This window comes from Monodelphis domestica, chromosome 1, assembly GCF_027887165.1.
Source record: "Monodelphis domestica isolate mMonDom1 chromosome 1, mMonDom1.pri, whole genome shotgun sequence".
NCBI classification, from domain to species: domain Eukaryota; kingdom Metazoa; phylum Chordata; class Mammalia; order Didelphimorphia; family Didelphidae; genus Monodelphis; species Monodelphis domestica.
In genome coordinates, this window is record NC_077227.1 from 312,386,038 (window position 1) to 312,407,071 (window position 21,034).

At 36.5% G+C, this 21,034-nt stretch overlaps 1 protein-coding gene across 2 annotated transcripts in view; it reads right to left on the minus strand.

Moving 5' to 3' along the window:
* Positions 1 to 19,902, minus strand: part of MEIKIN (meiotic kinetochore factor) — a 175,096-nt gene extending 155,194 nt beyond the window's left edge. Inside the window, exon 1 of one of the 2 annotated variants that reach the window (XM_007473413.3) lies at positions 19,612 to 19,902. In XM_007473413.3, the coding sequence (XP_007473475.1) occupies positions 19,612 to 19,735 (124 nt within the window). In that variant the 5' untranslated portion in view covers positions 19,736 to 19,902. The remainder of the gene's footprint in view (positions 1 to 19,611) is intronic. The other variant, XM_007473414.3, reaches the window with a different exon arrangement.
* Positions 19,903 to 21,034: the final 1,132 nt, after the last annotated feature.

Sequence of the window (21,034 nt, forward strand, 5' to 3'; positions counted from 1 at the left end):
GCTCTTTGTGGTAGCCAAAAATTGGAAAATGAGGGGATGCCCTTCAATTGGGGAATGGCTGAACAAATTGTGGTATATGTTGGCAATGGAATACTATTGTTCTAAAAGGTAAAATAAAGTGGAGGAATTCCATGGAGACTAGAACAACCTCCAGGAAGTGATGCAGAGTGAGAGGAGCAGAACCAGGAGAACATTGTACACAGAGACTGACACATTGTGGTACAAGAGAATGTAATGTACTTCTCCTGGCTTTACAATGTCCCTGAACAATCTGCAGCTATCTACGAGAGAAAAAAAAAACAAAAAAACCCTAAACTATCCTCAAGCAGAGGACAAACTGAGGGAGTAAAAACACCGAGGAAAAGCAACTGCTTGACTACAGAGGTTGAGGAGACATGATCGAGGAGAGAAGCTAAATGAGAGCCCTAGTGGAAATACCAACAACAAGGAAATGGGTTCAGAGCAAGGACCCATGTGATACCCAGACGAATCGTGCGTCAGCTAGGGAAGGGGTGGGGGGTTTTTGGGGGGAAGGAAAGGAAAATGATCTGTTTCCAATGAACAATGTATGAAAATGACCAAATAAAATAATGTTAAAAAAAACAACTAATCCCAATATTATACAAACTATTTGACAGAATAAGCAAAGAAGCAGTTCTACCAAATCCCTTTTATGACAAAAATATGGTACTGATTCCAAAGCCAGACTGGTCAAAGACAGAGAAAGAAAACTAAAGTCCAATCTCCCTAATGAACATGGATACAAAAATCTTAAATAGAATACTAGCAAAAAGACTCCAGCCAGTGATCATGAGAGTTATTCATTATGATCAGGTAGGATTTATATCAGGATTGCAAGGATGGTTCAATATTAGGAAAACCATCCACATAATTGACCATATCAACAAGCAAACCAACAAAAATCACATGATTATTTCAATAGATGCAGAAAAAGCCTTTGACAAAATACAACACTCATTCCTACTGAAAACACTAGAAAGTATAGGCATAGAGGGGCCTTTCCTAAAAATACTAAATGGTATATATCTAAAACCATCAGCTAACATCATCTGCAAAGGGGATAAACTAGAAGCCTTCCCAATAAGATCAGCAGTGAAACAAGGATGACCATTTTCACCTTTATTATAACATTGTACTAGAAACACAAGCAGTAGAAATTAGAGAAGAAATAGAAATTGAAGGTATTAAAATAGGCAATGAGGAGACCAAGCTATCATTCTTTGCAGATGATATGATGGTCTACTTAAAGAGTCCAAGAGAATCAACCAAAAAGCTAGTTGAAATAATGAAAAACTTTAGCAAAGTTGCAGGATACAAAATAAACCCACATAAGTCATCAGCATTTCTATATATATCTCCAAAACATTTCAGCAGCAAGAATTACAAAGAGAAATTCCATTTAAAATCACCCTACCTAGACAATATAAAATACTTAGGAATCTATCTACCAAGACAGACACATGAACTATATGAACACAACTACAAAACAGTCTCCACACAATTAAAACTAGATCTAAACAATTGGAGAAACATTGATTGCTCATGGGAAGGAAGAGCTAACATAATAAATTCTATGCAAATTAATTTACTTATTTAGTGCCATACCCATTGAACTACCAAAAAACTTTTTTAATGAATTAGAAAAAAACATAACAAAGTTCTTTTGGAAGAACAAAAGATCAAAGATATCCAGGGAAATGAAAAAAAAATGCGAAGGAAAGTGGCCTTGCATTCCCAGATCTCAAACTATACTATAAAGCAGAGGTCATCAAAACAATATGGTACTGGCTAAGAGACAGAAAGGAGGATCAGTGGAATAGACTTGGGGTAAATGACCTCAGAAAGACAGTCTTTGACAAACCCAAAGACCCCAGCTTTTGGGACAAAAATCCACTATTCGATAAAAACTGCTGGGAAAATTGGAAGACAGTATGGGAGAGATTAGGTTTGGATCAACATCTCACACCCTACACCAAGATAAGCTCAGAATGGACGAATGACTTGAATAAAAAGTACACTATAAATAAATTAGGTGAACACAGAATAGCATATATGTCAGATATTTGGGAAAGGAAAGATTTTAAGACCAAGCAAGAGTTAGAAAAAAATTACAAAAAGTAAAATAAATAATTTTGATTACATCAAATTAAAAAGTTTTTGTACAAACAAAATGAATGCAACCAAAATTAGAAGGCAAGTAACAAATTGGAAAACAATCTTCATAACAAAAACCTCTGACAAAGGTCTAATTACTCAAATTTATAAATATCTAAATCAATTGTACAAAAAATGGGCAAGGGACATGAATAGGCAATTTTCAGTTAAAGAAATCAAAACTATTAAAAAGCCCATGAAAAAAGTGTTCTAAATCTCTTATAATCAGAGAGATGCAAATCAACAGAACTCTGAAGTATCACCTCACACCCAGCAGATTGGCTAACATGACAGCAACAGAAAGTAAAGAATGCTGGAGGGGATGTGGCAAAGTGGGGACATTAAAGCATTGCTGGTGGAGTTGTGAATTGATCCAACCATTCTGGAGGGCAATTTGGAACTATGCCCAAAGGGTGATAAAAGACTGTCTGCCCTTTGATCTAGCCATAGCACTGCTGGATTTGTACCCCAGAGAGATAATAAGGGAAAAGACCTGTAGAAGTATATTAATAGATGTGTTCTTTGTGGTGGCAAAAAATTGGAAAATGAGGGGATGTCCTATGAGGGAATGGCTGAACAAATTGTGGTATATGTTGTTGAGGAAATACTATTTTGCTCAAAGTAATAATAAAGTGGAGGAATTCCATGTGAACTGGAACTACCTCTAGGAATTGATGCAGAGTGAGAGGAGCAGAACCAGGAGAACATTATATACATAGACTCATACACTGTGGCACAGTCGAGTGTAATGGACTTCTCCATTAGTGGCAATGCAGTGATCCTGAACAACTTGGAGGAATCCATGAGTAAGAACACTCTCCATATCCAGAGGAAATACTGGAAGCAGAAACACTAAAGAAAAATAACTGCGTGATTACATGGGTTGAGGGGGATATGACTGGAGATGTAGACTCTTAATGATCATCCTAGTGCAAACATCAACAACATAGAAATAGGTTCTGATCAAGGACACATATACAACCCAGTGGAATTGTGTGATGGCTTCAGGAAGGGATGGCGTGAGGGAAGGGAGGGAAAGAATATGATTTTTGTAACCAAGAGATAATGTTTTATATTGACTAAATAAAATTTAAAAAAAAAAAGCAATTTCTGTATATCAGGCTCCTTGTAAAGGATTGTACAACATCTGCACTCTTCCCTTAACTAGATCTAGCAGGTTAGTCCTTAGAGATGCTGGGGTAGATCACTAGCATCCCTATTAAAAGAAACATTGGGGAAGCTCAGACTCTTAGCCATAGAATGGCCCACACAAGAGCTAAAAGCCTTCTTTTTTCCTTCAGTGGGAAACACGAATTAAATTAGCCATCAATTTCCCAGGCATTCCTTCCAAACACGAATCAGCATCAGTTATCCAACCTTGAGCTTCACAGCACAAACACACTCCCTACTGCCTCATCTCAATGCCTGATCCTGCTTCATATACCTAAGAGCCCTATTAAAATTTACTGTACTTTACTTCCTTTGGTGCCTGATTCCACCTAGAATTCTAACAAACCTGACCTGTGTCTATCTTCCCTGATTGTCCATTCTTACTCACAGTAGTTCCCCTCAATAAATATGGTTTTATTTACATTCTGTTGCTCTCTTCTGTCAACTGCACCTTGGAGTCCTGAACCTCAAAATGCACTAAGATACATACTATTTTATCCTATTTCAATGAATCACTTGAGAAAACAAACAACTTTTCAACCTTCTATAATGGAATGTTCAGATTCTAGGCTTCTTACCAGCAGGACTTTGGGCACAGGGCTTCTTACAACCAGGATTTCATCTAGGAAGAGGGCTTCTGATCATAGATCTGCATGGCTTACAGGCAGGGCATCTTCTGGTCGTGCATTATCCACAACCATCTTGGGATAAATCAAAGGAGCAGTAATAGAATGTGAATTGGAGGCTCCTAAAATCCTTATCTATAGGTATTTCCCTGAAAGCCCATCTGTATCTCATTTCCTCAACAATGTTTGAGAAATCACAAATCCCATTCAAATAACCATTTAAAAATAATTCCCTTATTCCATAGCTAGCAAACTATCTTCTTCACTCAAACCCCATGTGAGGTGGAGGCCCTGGATGCTTATCTCCTAATTTTTCCATTTCCATTTCCATTTCCATTCACACCACATCTACCTGTTTAAGTCTGTTGCTTTGCCCTCTCATTATATGTGTGGCTATTCTCTCCAGTAGTAGTCGTAGATGCATCTTCTCTCAGGCTCTCTTGCCACAGTGTCATACTCCTTGCTCTTCTTTTCATTTCCCCTTCTAGAACCTTCTTCTTCTCCCAGCATTTTGGAATCTCTAATCTTTTGAGGGTAACTCCATCAGCATATATTACTCTATTTAGATTTTTGTGACAATTATCTACTATCCTCCTGAATATTTTATATCTTTCTCAAGAATTTTAGTACTTAGCTTGATGTCTTCCTCTCCACTCCAATGTCTGCACCCATTCTAGAAGACCTAAACACACATGGATTTCCACTCAGTCAGGCTTCTCAGTTCATTAAGTACTTCAACTTCTATGACTTCAATGACTTCAGTCATGTATAGAAATAACTAATGGAGGAGGGGAAAAACCAAGATGGTGAATTAAAGGAAGGGAATAGTTTAAGGTTTCCCAAATTCATCTTTAAACAACATTAAAATAATGATTCAAAATTAATTCTGGAGCAGCAGAACCCACAAAAGGATGGGATGAAACAATTTTCAAGCCTAAGACTAGTTGCAAGGTCAGCAGGAATGATCTGTCTCACTGAGGGTAAGAATGCAGTGCTGTGTAGCAGCAATATAAGCCTCATTGCTAAGCCAGCAACAGGCCCGGGACAGTGGGTGGGTGGGGGGATGCTGGGAGCCATCAGGCCATGACGCCTTGACAGAGTCATGCGTGGTAGATAAGGAGGCCACAAAGTGGCCCTTAGCAAGATTTGATTGCCCACTCAGTCCCCCTTGCATGACCTCTCTCATCAATGTCCCTTACCTATGGAATTGACATCATTATTATTCCCCCTAGTCTCAAAAGGAATAATGCAAGAGCAAAATACCTGTATCCTAATTCTCTAAAACATCACCAAAAGATCAGACCCTTAAACCCAATCCCAAAGACTATGATGGGTTAACTTTTATTTAGGTACATAATTCCCAGCAAAACTGCAGCTACAAGCCAAGTCCAGAACTTTCCCACTCACAGAAACTTATTCTCATGAAGTCAACACACAATTCAATTATAAAGGCCCATACAAGAAGTACAGATACACTACAGGTACACTGAGCCTAAGTACACATATGACTCGGTGACTCGATTTCACAAATCAGTAACTTGCCAGTGGGAAACTCCCTAGTAAACCCTGAAAAATGATCAGTTTAATATTAAATCTGACTTGTGTTCCCAGTACCCCTCAACCTCAATGATATGATTGTTGAATTGTCTTTTAAGAACTTCTGATTAATTATTCCATTTTATTAAAAGTAATAAGTAAATTTCCTTGATTGTTTGTAAGCTTTCCTAAGATTATTTGTAACTCCTCACAGGGTAGTGAGAAAATTAAGCCACCTGTGACAAAATAATTTATCTTGTGTGAAACCTTTGTTCTGTCAAGAATCAGTAATCATAATACAAGAATATAGAATGTTAATCCAGTGATTTGTTAAATGTAAGCTTTCCTAAGATTGTTTGTAACTCCTCACAGGGTAGTGAGAAAATTAAGCCACCTGTGACAAAATAATTTATCTTGTGTGAAACCTTTGTTCTGTCAAGAATCAGTAATCATAATACAAGAATATAGAATGTTAATCCAGTGATTTGTTAAAAGTTAATGTATCACTTTTCCAATTATTTCTATTTAGACATGTGTGTTAGGTAATGTATCTGTGTGCCAAGAAAATGGGTATAAAAATAAAACACCCAGCCTGGGGATGGTGGAGCAGCTATCAGATACAAAGCATTCCCATGGCAGAAAGATACAGCTGTCTTCTGTTTGTTATTTTCTTGACTGATCATTCGCCACCTGTTGGGTACCCCTGGAGTCACAAGTGAGGCTGGACCTTGCCCGTGGCAGGGGGAGTATTGACTGAATTGGCTGTGGTATCAGTTTCCAGAGCTCACAGCCCATAGATGGGAAAGGATTTGGACAACTGGTCAGAAGGAGATTACAGAGGATGATTTACTGGCACTGGGGACAGGACACTGTTTCATTGGCCATTCATGGTTTCCAAATCAGAGACCTAGGGAAAAGAAGATCACTCGAGGGAAAGGAGTTCTGACTTGGAAAAGAGGGCATGTGGTTGCTCACATACTAGAGTGAGGGCCAGGAGAGAATTGACCACACCTCTCCTTAGATCATATCACCTTGGAAAAACAGAGACCTTGCAGACTCTCAGTTAGCTGAGACACAAATGACACAAAATGACACAAAAAACCTGAAGGTTGGAAGCAGTGCTCTCTAGGAGTAGAATTCAACTTTGAAATTAAATTTAAAAGTCAAGAAATAGTCTATAAAAAGTTGAGCAAACAACAACAAAAGAATAAGATCATATAAAGTTACTATGGGGACAGGGAAAATCAAACACAAACTCAGAAGACAATGAAATCAAAGAAGCACCTGCAAAACATCAAAGAAGAATGTGAATTGGTCTCAGACTCTGGAAGTGTTTAAAAAGGATTAAAAATAAGAAAGGTATAGGAAAAAATTGGCAACAGAAATGAAAGCGATACAAGTAAAACATGAAAAAAGAATCAACATCTTGGTAAAGGAGGTACAAAAAATACCAAAAATATCAATTAAAAAACAAAATAGGTAAAATGGCATAAGAAATACAAAAATCTACTGAAGAAAAGAACTACTTAAAAAGCAGAACTGTCCAAATGGATAAAAAAATAGAAAAATAACACCTTAAAAAAGTAAAATTAGTGAAAGGATGGATTGTGGGAAGATGGTGGAATAAGGAAGGAAATTACCTGGATCTCTTAAATTCCCTCCCAAATAATTTAAAATAATGTCTAAATGTGAACTTTAAAGCAAAGTAAATAAATATAAGTTGGAGTAAAGTTGTCCAACCTAACACAACTTGAGAGGATGTTGGGAAAGATGTGACCACTTAGGGTGGAAGTATGGTCTAAGTGTAGATACCTTAGGCAGATACCATCTAGAACAATAAGTTCTAGAGTCAGCTGTGTAGACAGCAGCCTCATCTTCAGGAACTTTTGCCCCATAAAGAATTGTGGGGGTTAGATAGCTATTCAGAATCAAATCAAATAAGAGAAACAGAGGAAAATTTGGGGAAAGAAATAAGAATAATGAAAGAAAATAATGAAAAATTGTCAATAGCCAAGTAAAAGAATCAGAAAAATTGTGAAGATAACAATACTTTAACATGAAAAAAGAGCTGAAAAGGTTCACTAAAAATAATTTCTTAAAAATTAGAATTAGGCTACTGGAAACTAATAACTACAGATATAAAAAACAATATAAACAAAATAAAAAACAATAAAACAAAAGAATGAAAAAAATAGAAGAAAATGTGAAATACCTCATCAGAAAAACAAATAACCTGGAAAGTAGATCCAGGAGAGATAATTTTAAAAGTACTGGACTTCCCAGAAGACATGATCAAAAAAATGCCGAGAAAGAGTTTCTTTTAAGAAGAAAAAGAAAAATTTTCTTTTAAGAAATTGTCAAAGAAAACTGCCCCAATATCTTAAATAAAATAGAATATCCTAAGTAAAATAGGAATTGAAAACTCTATTAATCAACTTTTGAAAGGGATCCCAAAATGAAAACTCCTAGGAATATTATCCAAATTCCAGAGCTCCCAGATCAAAGAAAAAGTATTTCAAATTGCCAAAAAGAAAAAAATTCAAATATTGTGGATCCATAGTCAGGATCACACAAGGTTTAGCAGCTTCTACATTAAGGAATTAGAGGGCTCAGTTTATGATATTCTGGAAGTTCAAGGAGCTAGAATTACAATCAAGAATTACCAACCCAAAAAACCTGAGTATTATCCTTCAGGGGAAAAAATGACATTTAATGCATTTGAGGTCTTCAAACATTTCTGATGAAAAGATTAAACTGAATATAAAATTTGATTTTCAAATACAAGATACAAGTATAAAAAGGTAAACAGGAAAGAGAAATCATAAGGGATTTGATATGGTTAAACTGTTTATATTCTTATGCAAGAAGATGATACTCGTAACTTGTAAGAATTTTACCATTATTAGGATAGTAAGAAGGAATATACATAGAGAGGGGGCACAGGTGTGACTTGACTATGATAGAATGATATCTACAAAAATAAAATTAAGAGGTAAGAAAGAGAGACACACTGGAAGAAGGGTAAAAGGGAGAGGTAGAAAGTGGCAAATAATCCCATATAAAAGATATGGGGAAAAACTTTTTACAGTGCAAAGGAATAAGGGGGAGGGGTTGACAGGAAACGATGAACCTTATTCTTATTGGAGTTGGCTCAAAGAGGGAATAACATCCACATTTGGAAATGTGTCTTACAGGAAAGAAAAAAGGGTGAGGAGTAAAAGAAGGCAAGAAGTAGAGCTGATAGAAGGAAGCTAGTAGATTGAGGGAGGTGGTAGACAGAAGCAAAACATTTCTGAGGAGGGAAAGGGTGAAATGAGAGAGTGAGAGAAGGAGAAAATAGGGTAAATGGAAATATACAATTAGTCATAACTCTGAATGTTAATGGGATGAACTCACCCATAAAAAGAAGTAGATAGCAGAGTAGGTTAAACATCAGAATCCTACAATATATTGTTTACAAGAAACACATTTGAAGCAGAGAGATGCACAGAGTACAAGTAAAGGGCTAGAACAGAATCTAGTATGCTTCAGCTGAAGTAAAAAAAAAAGCAGGGGCAGCAATCATGATCTCAGACAGAGCAAAAACAAAAAGATATAATTAAAAGATAAGCAAGGAAACTACATTATGCTAAATGGTTCAATAGACAATGACATTCTCACGATATATGAGCATGCCAAAGGTATAGCATCCAAATTTTTAAAAGAAAAATTAAATGAGTTAAGAAGAAAATAGGTAGTAAAACTATACTAGTGGAAATTCAACTTTCAGGATTAGATAAACCTAGCCAAAAAAAACAGGGAAGAAATTAAAAAGATAAATTGGACTGTGGACAAATTAAATATGATAGATCTTAAAACTGAATGGGAATAGAAAGGAATATGCCTTTTTTATCAGCAGTTCATGACACCTAATAAAAAACTGACCACATATTAAGGCATAAAAACCTCGTAATCAATACAGCAAAGCAGAACTATTAAATTCATCCTTTTAAGGTAATAATGTAATAAAAATTCTATTCAATAAAGGACTATGAAAATACAAATGAAAAAACAATTCAAAACTAAATAATCTAATCCTAAAGAATGAGTGGATCAAAGAACAAATTATAGAAATAATCAGTAAGTTCATTAATGAGAATGACAATAATAAGATAAAACGCCAAAATTTATGAGATGCAGCCAAAGCAGTACAAAGATAGTCAATCAGAAATGGACACAACCAAAAATAACTAGAAAAAGAACAAAATTTTAAATCCCCAATTAAACATCAAATTAGAAATAATGAAAATCAAAGGAAAAATTAATAAAATTTAAGGGAAAATTTGAGCTGATAAATTAGGAAATGGTTTTCTGAAAAATCCAATAAGTTGGATTGACCAATGGTTAATTTTATTTAAAAAAAAAAGAAAGAAGAAAACCAAATTACCAGTGTCAAAATTATGTTATGGTGAAAATTTTCACCTTTTAAGAGTATTATAATATTGAACAATGGCCGCCAAGGAATTTACTTATGAAACTCCTAAAATGAAACAAACCCTCAAGTCAGAACGGAGTTTATGGAGGTTTAATCACAATGGGAGTAGGGAAAAGGAGAGGGAGAGAAGGAGAGAGGAGAAAAGGGAAAGGGGTTACTCAACCTCTGACCAAGGCAGAGGGAGTTTAGGCCCAAAGGGCCAAGATGGAAGGAATCAGTCCTTGACTCACGTGACCGATCTGTAGGAAAGCTGTCTGCAGGCCTCCCCTCTGTTCAAGCTTCTAACACGAACTGGCGTCTAGCCCTGTCCATAGGAAGTGAGCGAATTCCCGAGGCTGCTCTCTCCGTCACTTCCTGTGCCTCACAAGTGCCAATGGTGGCTCTAGCTTGGCTTGGGACAGCCCAGGTGGGCAGTTAGTTATTTCTGATTTGTCATTGACTAGCACATGCCCATGTAGTGTGGGTGTGCACAATTTTTGGGTGCTAGGCCAAGATGGAGACTTTAAAAATTCACAATCCCTCCCTGATGATGATTGGGGGACTAGTCTCCCCAATTGATCACTAAACAAACATACTGCACCCCAAAAAATTCTAACTGTAAGTGTATACAAAAATTTTACCCACTAAGAGGAAAACTATAATAGTTGTAGATATGGGGAAATAGAGGAGAGAGAAAGACAGCAAACCAATGTTTTGCTGGGCGCATTGACAAAAGCCAATTAGAGGGCAGTCCCCTTTGGCATAAGAGTGTACATTCAAAAAATGTTCAATCAACCACACCCCAAGGTTCATTCTGGATCTTCCTGTAGTGAAAAGGTTTAGATATCTTTCTGCAAACAGTTCATTCTCTGGATTCAGTTAGTTAGCAAGCTTCTTCTCTGAAGATTTATCTCGAACAAAATTTAAATCTTGGATTTGATGAAATACAATCCCCCCTGAAGAAAGTGTTGAAAAAACACTGAGTCCAGCTGAGGATGCAAGTTTTAGTTGTGGGGGTGTGCGAGTTAATCCAAAAGGAAAACAAAACAAAATGAAAATAAAATAAAAAAAAACAAAATCAAAAGAAGAAAAAGGGAAAAAATTAAGGGAAAAATATAGACCCTTAATATATACATATATTTATATTAAAGAAGAATTCAAAATCAGTATCAAAATATCAAAAAAATCTATGTATAAAAAATTTGAGAAAGCAAGAATAAAATTTTCTCACAGGCCCCTATATTAGGGTCCAGTTAAGTAATTTCTGATCCCAAAAGTCTGTAGGACAGAATGCAGCAAATTTCACTTACCCATTTGCAGCCAAGGCTACAGGAAGTTGCCATACTATAGGAGAGAGAAAGGACCAGATTTTTATTTTATATCTAGGGAAGTGTCATTTCCTCGTCTGATTTTACCTTCATACTCAGGGATGGAGGGAGCCAGGATGGTAGCCAACCTTTGGTACTTGTCTGTAGGTATTTTCACGAAGAGTGTGGTTACAAGGAAGGCTTACATCTTAACGTCTGTCAAGTGTCGCAACCCCGAGTCTCACACTAGGTTCAAGTCCTTAGTATTAGCTTAGAAGTGCATCAATCCTACCTGGATTTGGTCTTTGATTTTTAGACCTGTGAGCTCTTTTGGCATTATCCAGGTCATCTCTGTGCTCCTTTTTGATCCCGTTCCTAGAATCAGACACAAACATTAATCATAGCCCCACAACAATTATCAATAAATGGCAGGTTTCCATAGTCTAAAGCTGTTTGGGTGTGTATTAATAATAGTAGCAAGTATATATATTTAAACTAATATTATTGTAGAATAAAATTAATATTGATTGTATGTACCTTAAGTACATAGAAATGAGAAAAAAGGGGAAAAATATTGTAAAAAAGGATAATAATAAAATAAGGAAAAGAGAAAAAGGAAAAAAGAAAAAAATTAAATTTAGGAATTCAATGTGTCAAAAGCAGAATAAAACAGTTCCACTTGTCAATGGGTAGTTATCTCTAATGCATGTATAGGATACAGTCAATCAGTCTCAACAGAAGATGCTCTCTTTACATGTGAGCAATGAATCCAAGAGTCCTTTTCTCCAACCTTTATAGATGTTGGAGTAGTTAACAATATTTGGAATGGTCCTTCCCAGGAAGGCTGGGTTGCTCCCGTATGCTGGAAGTTCTTTATATACACGTTGTCTCCTGGGTTCAGGTCATGAAGTGAGAAGTCTAGTGGTCCGGCTTGTACTGCAGCTCCGGATTCACGTAGCTCACGCAGTTTATGCTGTAATTCCTGTATATAGGAAGCAATAGTAGTATCTCCCCCTAATAGTGATGTATAAGCTGGGGAGAAAGACTTAGCCTGTATAGGCGGATGTCCAAAAAGCATCTCAAATGGTGAGATGTGTAGGTCTCCTCTAGGCCTGCTTCTAAGATAAAATAGGGCCAGAGGGAGAATTTCAGGCCATTTTAAATGGGTCTCAGTGCATAATTTGCCAATCATAGTTTTAAGTTCTTTGTTCATTCTCTCAACTTGGCCTGAACTCTGGGGATGATATGGAACATGGAATTTTGGAGTTATCCCCAAGCAAGAATATATCTGGTTTAGAACAGAATCAGTAAAATGACTCCCTCTATCGGAATCAATACGTGCTGGCAGGCCAAAGCGAGGAATAATTTCTTTTAAAAGCACCTTAGCAACAAAAGCTTCTATGGCTCAGGCTGTAAGAAATGCTTCTGGCCATCTGGTCAGTTGGTCTACTCTGACCAAACAAAATTTATATTGTCCAGCCTTTGGCATTGTTCTGAAATCTATCTGCAGGTGCTCAAAAGGTGTGTAAGCCAGAGGACGCCCACCAAAGGCTTTGCCATGAAAGGCATGTTGGTTATTTCTGATTTGTCATTGACTATCACATGCCCGTGTAGTGTGGGTGTGCACAATTTTTGGGTGCTAGACCAAGATGGAGACTTTTAAAATTCACAATTATAAATGGTGAATATACTGCAATAAAGATGAAAAGTAATTATTCGGTGTTATTTTGACCAATTACATGCCAATAAATGTGCTAACCTAAGTGAAATGGATGAATATTCACAAAAATATGAATTGCCCAGATTAACAAAAGAGAAAATAGATAAATAAGAAAAAATTCTCCAGGATCAGATAAGTTCACAAGTTAATTCTACCAAACATCTAAAGAATAATTAATTCTAATACCATATAAACAATTTGAAAAAATAGGCAAAGGAGTCTTACCAAATTCCTTTTACAACACAAATATAGTGCTGACAACTAAATCAGAAAGGACAAAATCAGAGAAAGAAAACTATAGACCAATTTCCCTAATGAATATTGATATAAAATTTTTAAATAAAATATTAACATGGAGATTATAGCAATATATCACAAAACTCATAAACTATGACCAGATTGGATTCATGCCAGGAACATAGGGATAATTCAATATTAGGAAGACTATTGGCATAACCGACCATAACAATTAACAAAAACAATATAGATCATATGATTATCTCAACAGATGCAAAAAAAGCTTTTGAGAAAGTACAATACTCATTCCTATTAAAAACACTAGAAAGCATAGGAATAAGTGGAGCTTTCCTTAAAATGATAAGTAGTATATTTCTAAAACCATCCACAAAATTATCTGTAAGCAGGATAACCTAGAAGCCTTTACAATAATATCAAGGGCAAAGGCAAATATGCCCATAGAAGAAAAATAAATTAAAAAAATTAGAACAGGCAATGAAGATATAAAGCTATAACTCTTTGTAGATAATACAGATGGTTTACATTACGAACCCCAGAGAATCAACCAAAACAACTAATCCAAAATAATAACTTTAGCAATGTTGCAGGATATAAAAAAGACACACATAAATCATTAGTATTTCCTATTTACCACCAACAAAGTCCAACAGCAAGAGATAGAAGGGGAAATCCCATTTAAAATAATTGTAAATAATATAAAATACCTGAGGGTCTACCTGCCAAAACAAATCCAGGAACTATATGTACACAATTATAAAACACTTCTTACACAAAGTCGGATCCAAACAAGTGGAAAAATATCAATTGCTCATGTGTAGGTTGATCCAACGTGATGAAATTGGCAATTCTAGCTAAAGTGACTGACTTCATCAGTTCAGTGTCAAATTATACCAACAAATTATTTTATAGAGCTTATAAAATTCATTTTGAAAAACAAAAGGTCAAGAATATCAAGGGATTTAATGAAAAATAAAAGTGAAGAAAGGTGACCTGGTAGTTCCAGATCTCAAACTGTATGATAAAGTAGTAATCATCAAAACAATCTGATACTAGCTAAAAAATAATGTGGTGGATCAATGGAATAGATCAGGAACATAATGCACAGTTGTAAATTACTCCAGTAATTGATTGATAAGCCCAGAGCCAAGAGTTTTTGGGACAAGAACTCACTATTTGATGAAAACTGGACAAAAATTTGACAGAAACAGACATCTCATATTGTTTACCAAGAAAAGGTCAAAATGGGTACATGATATAGCTAGAAACAGTGATACCATGAGCAAATTAGGGGTGTATGGAATAGTTTAGTTAACAGATCTATGGAATAAGGTAAGAACTTATGACCAAACAAAAGATTAGGGAATATAACCTGGATAATTATGATTATATGAGATTAAAAAGGTTTTGCACAAATAGATCCAATGCAACTGAGAATAGAAAGAAAGCAGAAAATTGGGGGGAAAATTTACAGCAAATCTCTGATAAAGTCATCACTGCTCAGATATAGAGAGAATTAGCCAAATTTATATGAATATAAATCAATCCCAAAGTCATCAAAGGATATGAACAGACAGTTTTAAGATGAAGAATCCAAGCTACCTATAGTCATATGAAAAATACTCTGACAGAAAAGAAACATGGCAAATGTTGGAGGAGTACGGGAAAAGTGGGACTCTAAAGCACTGGTAGGTAGTACAGTAGATAGAGCACTGGACAAGTCAGGAAGAATCATCTTCATGAGTTTAAATTTGACCTCAGGCACTTATTGCCTGATTGACCTTTAGTTTCCTCACCTATAAAATGAGCAGGAGAAGGAAATAGCAAACTAGTCCTGTATCTTTGCCAAGAAAAATCTAAAAGGGGTGTGCATATGGAAAATTTGCCACACCTGAGCTACATTCCCAGCATCCTTTTAAGTTACATCCTCATTTTATGTAAGGATGCTTGGGAGATAAATTTGGCTGAGACCCACACTGCAGGGCTCTTTTTTTGAAGCTTATGCTTTTGGTAAAGTGCTGCAGGTGTGAGTCTCTGGCCCTCTTTGCTCTGCTCACTTGACTGAACTTTTTTCATTTCCCTTTCTTTTGATTTATTATTAAAAATACTATATATATTTAAATACTGGAGCATTTATTCATTTTTACTCCTACAAGGGTCATGAAAAGTCAGACATGACTGAAAAACAACAGCACAACAGAAATGCATTTTTGGTAGAGTTGTAAATTAATCCAATTCTTCTAGAGAACAATTTGGATCTATCCTCAAAAGATTATAAAATTGTGCAAACAATTTTTGATTTAGCAAAATAACTACTATGTGTATATCTCAAATAGATTAGAGAAAACGGGAGTGGGAAGAACCTATATGTAAAAAATATTTATAGCAGCAATATTTGTGATGGCAAAGAATTGAAAATTGAGGGGGCCATCAATTGGTAAAAGGCTAAATAAGTTGTGGTATATGATTGTAATGAAAAATATTGTGCTTTAAGAAATGATGAGCAGGGTGCTTTAGGAAAAACCTGGAAATACATAAATTCATGCAAAGTGAAGTGATTTTGACTATTTGTTAATAGTAATTTTGTAAGATGATCAACAGTGAATGACTTATCCGTTCTCAGCAATATACTGACCTAAAATAATTCTGACAGGATGACAAATACTATTTACCTTCAGAGAAAGAACTGATAGAGTTCAAAGATTGAAGTGTACTTTTTTAAACTTTATTTTTCTTGTTTTTTTAATCTGTTTTCTTTCACAACATGACTAGTATGGAAATATGTTTTGAACACTGCATGTGTATAATCTATATCAAACTATTTGTCTTTTCAATGCTGGAGATGGGAAGGAAGAAAGAAGAGAATTTGGAACTTAAAATTAAAAAAAAAATTTTTACATGTAATTGAAAAATATTTTGAAAAGAAAAAGAACTTTGAAAGACTTTAGAACTCATCCTCCAGAGCAAAGGCATGAAACACAAAGGGGTACCCTGAGTGTGGCTAAAACTAGCCTAAAATTTAATTAGGAAATATTTAACAGAATATATAAAAATACATAGTGTTAATATGTGGTTTTCTATGTCATTACGCATTTACAGGGATCCTTATGCACAGTTTAGTGGCCTCATTTTCATTTGAGTTTGACATCACTGCTATAGAGGACTGATGATGATTCATATTTTCTACTTTCTGACAGAGAAGTGATGTCTTCAAGTTGTAGAAACAGATATATACATTTTTGTATATAGTCAATGTATGGATCTATTTTGTTAGATTCAGCTTATTACCAAGGAATTTTTTTTTTACATTAAGGGTAGCTGTAGAAAGAAGTCACTGAAGTATTTACCAAAAAATGCACAGAAAATAGAAAATATTTCAGCCACTGACAAGTAAGATAGATTTGAAATGAATATACTAAATTTCTTATGGGCTTTTAAAAAAATCAAGCTGTAATATAGATTTGTGGTTTTATATACAATCCTCTTTTTCTTTTTTGTGTATATGGCAATGTTCATGTTTCTCCAGTTCAGAACAATACAAATAAAAATTTTTTTAAAGGTCTCTGGATATGAGTAATGAATACCTACAAGTAATTTTTAAAAAGTGAAAAATCTCAATCAGTATTGCAAGTAGGACTAATTTTGCAATTTGCATTGGACATTTGTATTCTTGCCTCAAGAACTGTTAGCTGTTCAAAATGTAGGTTGATTTTGGGGAAAAAGATGATAGAATTTGAAGAATGATACTGCATCATTTGGGCTGTTAGAAATAACCTGAATAAAGGTTACCAAGGAAAAATGGGATGGGGATTAAGGTGGAACCTGACAGTTGTTGGGAAACTGCCAGAGAACAGGATTATTAATTCAATGCACTCCATGGAGCTGTGAATATCCAGTCAATTCAAGAAAGCAGTTTGGAACCACTGTCCTACCCCACCCCCACCCACCCCTGCAAACCTCATTCTTCTAGACCTCTCTGAAACCTTTGAAACTTGATCATTCTCTCCTTTGCTTGAATCCTCCAGGTGTCTCTTAGGGGTTCTGTCCCAGCCCTTTCTTTCCCCTCTCTACACTATTTCATTTTGTGTAGAAAGGCTGCTAGAGATTTAATTACCATTTCTGTGCTGATGATTATCACCTCTACTGGTCAGGCCCCAATCTCTTGACTAATCTCCAATCTCTCCTTGCCAATTAATTGTCTTTCTGACACCTAGAACTGAATGTTAAAGTATACACCTTACATCCACTGTCTAAAACAGAATAATTATCTTTTACCTAAACCCTCTCCCCTGCTCCCACCTTCCCTATTATTGTTGAGGGCAAAAGCATTCTTTCAGTCTCTCAAGCTTGCCACCTAGAAGTCATCCTGGATTTCTTTCCACTGACTTCCTATTAGTGTCTGGAGCAAATATAGTGATGTTTGTCATTCAAAGACCTTTAAAAACAAGTCCCTTCCTACTTTTCCAAGCTTCTAACACCCTATTCCCCAACACTTGCTCTTTGATCCAGGGACACTGGCTTCCTGGTGTTCCAGGAATAACATATCCCATCCCTCCATTCAGGGCATTTTCTCTGACTGTCCCTTATGCCTGGGATATTCTCCTTCCTTGATTCTATTTACTTCCATGGCTTCCTTTAAATCTCAACTAAAATCCAACTTCCAAGAAGCCTATCCCAACTTCTCTTAACTTCAGAGCCTTCTCTTGGTTGTTTCCTATTTATCCCAGATTTAGTTTTACTTTGAATATATTATATTTGTTTGCATGTTTCCTCCCAATTAGATCATAATGTCTTGTCTTTTGCCTCTTTTTGAATCCTCAGTGCTTTGCACAGTGCTTAGAACATAAGATGTACTTAATAAGTGATTATTAATTGATTGAAGGCAATAAACTGTCCATAACCTTTTACCCATAGGTACAACTAGCCCTATATCTCAAAAAAAAAGAAGAAGAAGAAGAAAAGTATGAGACAGAGCTGAGAACAGCATGGTTGGCTAATGGCAAAGAACAAGGTCTAGTTAGATAACCTGGTGAAAAGATGAGGATAAGAGAAGGGATAGGGTCATTGGTTAAGCAGGGGTGGTGAGATAGTAACCAATAACAGAGAGAAAGCAGTTTTCTTGCTTTGCTGTTATTACTTGGTCAAGAATGACCATGGCATTTGAAATGACTTAACAAAATGATTAGCAGTGAGTTGGTATCCAAGATGAGCAATACAGAAAAAAAGGCCTAAGACTTAATTATCCTTCATGAATTTAATTAATTTGGCTCAAATGAATCTTTATATTCTTGAGTACTCAAAAAACTGGCAGCTAGGATTGCTAAGTGACTATCAGTGATTATCAAAAGATTTTGGAAACCATGAGGAGGTTCCAGTTTTCAAGAGAGAAGAGAAAAAGTGTCTGCAAGTTCTATACTTAGTGGGCTTACTTGAATTTCTGGAACAATTCCAGAACAGATTTTTAAAGACATTGTAGGTGAACATCTATTAAAGGAAGGGGTTATTACAAAGATCTAGCATGGCTTCATCAGGACAGGTCATGTTATTATAATTTTAAAAAGAATGAGAAATGCCAGTTAGATGATAATACTAGTAGATGCATCTGAAGCTGGCTAAATGACCAGATGCAAAAAGTAGTCTAAATGGTTTGATATCAACTTAGCAAGAAGTTTCCATGAGTGTGTCAGAGATCTCTTTGGTATGTTCCTTTGTTAGATGGTTTAATTGAGTATTTGGGGAAATGCATAGATGGCATTCTAATCCAATTTTCTGGGGACACAAAGCTGGCTGTGATGGCTAATATACTGGATTGAGAGTCAGGACCCAAAAAGATGTTAATAGGGTTGAATGCCAGCTTGAATCCAAGAAGCTGACATTCAATAGGAATAAATAAATGTTATATTTGGGTTGGAAAAATCAACTTCACAAACAGGGAAGGAGAATAGAAGATTGTTTATCCGAAATAGATTAGGATTTATTAAATTGTAACCTCATTAAAAGTGAACAGTATGAAAGGAAAGAAAGGGAGGGAGGAAGCAGAGCAGAAGGAAGAAAGGAAATGGAAGGAGGCTGTAAGAAAAGGGAGGAAAGCAGGAGATGAGGGCAGTGGAAAAGGTAGAAGAGGGAAGAAATGGAAAGGAGAGAGGAATGGGAAATGAGAAGATGGAAGGAGGACCACCTGGTAGGGGGTAAAAATGGCCTGGCTGGTGGCGGAGCCGTGCTGCTCCTACCCTCTTCTGCAGGACAGTGACCTTTACCCCGGATTCTGGGCCTTACTCTGGCCTTTCCTCTCGGGGTCCCGCCTCCAGCACCACAGAGTCAGGCGGAGACCTCTGTCCTCCCTCCCCGGGGCCAGGCAGGCAGGCCTACCTCGGACAGCCGCGTCCCGGGTTCGCTCTGAGAGGCCGCGGCTGGGCCTCGACGGCGGTGGGGTGTGATTCAACCTTTCCGCGGGCCGCACCCGCGGTCGCTCGGACGTGCGCTGTGACCACATGGTGGGCGCCAGGGGCAAGGCCAGATTCTTCGGAGGTCTGGGAAGGCCCAACCTGGAGCTCTCCTTAAGGGTCCAGCTGGCTGCTTATCTCCTCCTGCTTAGGACCCGCCTCCACCGCCCCCACCGCCCCCACGCCCCGGTCTGGCCTCTTCCCTTCCCCTCCCCCAGCCCCTTCATCCCTCCCCAAGGGGTCTGAGAAGGAGCCTTAGTTACTGGCCAGATTACTTCTGGGACTCGCACCTCCAGTAAGCCAACAGAATTGGGGCCCTCTTTGGTAGGAGGTTGATGGCAGGTTGGAAGTGGACTGATTTTGGCTCGGTTGTGTATGGTTTGAAATGCCCACGGGACTTCTGAGTGCAGTAATCTGACTTAATGAGAAATTGACATTCAACACCCGTTAGGGCAGGATTCAATTCTATTCAAAATCTATTTATTACATGTCTAATATACAAGGAATAATTGTGTTTACAAGGAATACATGTATTCCTTGTATATGTATATGTACATATACATACATGTACATATATGTATATGAATAAATGTAATACAAGGAAAAAGTGTGCTGGAGAAGAATTTAGGAGTCATCTGCAAAGAGATAATTATTAAATTACACAGAAGTTGAGTGGAGCACCAAGAGAAGAGTTAAAGGTCTGGAAAGAAACTTGGGAAATACTTAGAGCCAGCAAATTAGGGAAAAAAAGTGGGGTGGCATAGTGAACTTGATAATTACTGGATTAATGACCAGGGGTATAAAGAAATAGCTGAAGAAGATTAATAAATGCTGTGTCATGTTACTCTGTAATCTGTCCTTTTGCCCATTTTGTCAGACTCCACTTCTCAGTCTAGCTCACCTGGCAGTTACTTAAAGTTGATAAATTAACCAGAGCATGCTAGGTCCCTCCCAAGTGGGACCTAACTCTGAATCTATTAAGAAAATTAATATGGTTTTAGATTTTTAAAATATGATAAATAAGTTGATTTCTTCCTATTATTGAACTGTCTTTGGATCCCTGGCATAAATCTGAACTTTTCATATTAATTTCTTAGATGAATTACAGTTGTCTGTTTGGCAGGATTTTATTAAAATTTTTTGAATCTGCATATTTTAATTATATTGGTTTGAAATTTCACTGTGATTTTTTTCTAGAGGTAGATAGATGACATAGTGCATAAAGTGACTTATCATCAGGAAAACCTAAATTCAGTTTTTACCTCAGACATTTACTAAGCTGTATGAATCTGGGCAAGTCACTTAACCTCTGTTTGCCTCAGTTTCTTTATCTGTGAAATGACCTTAAA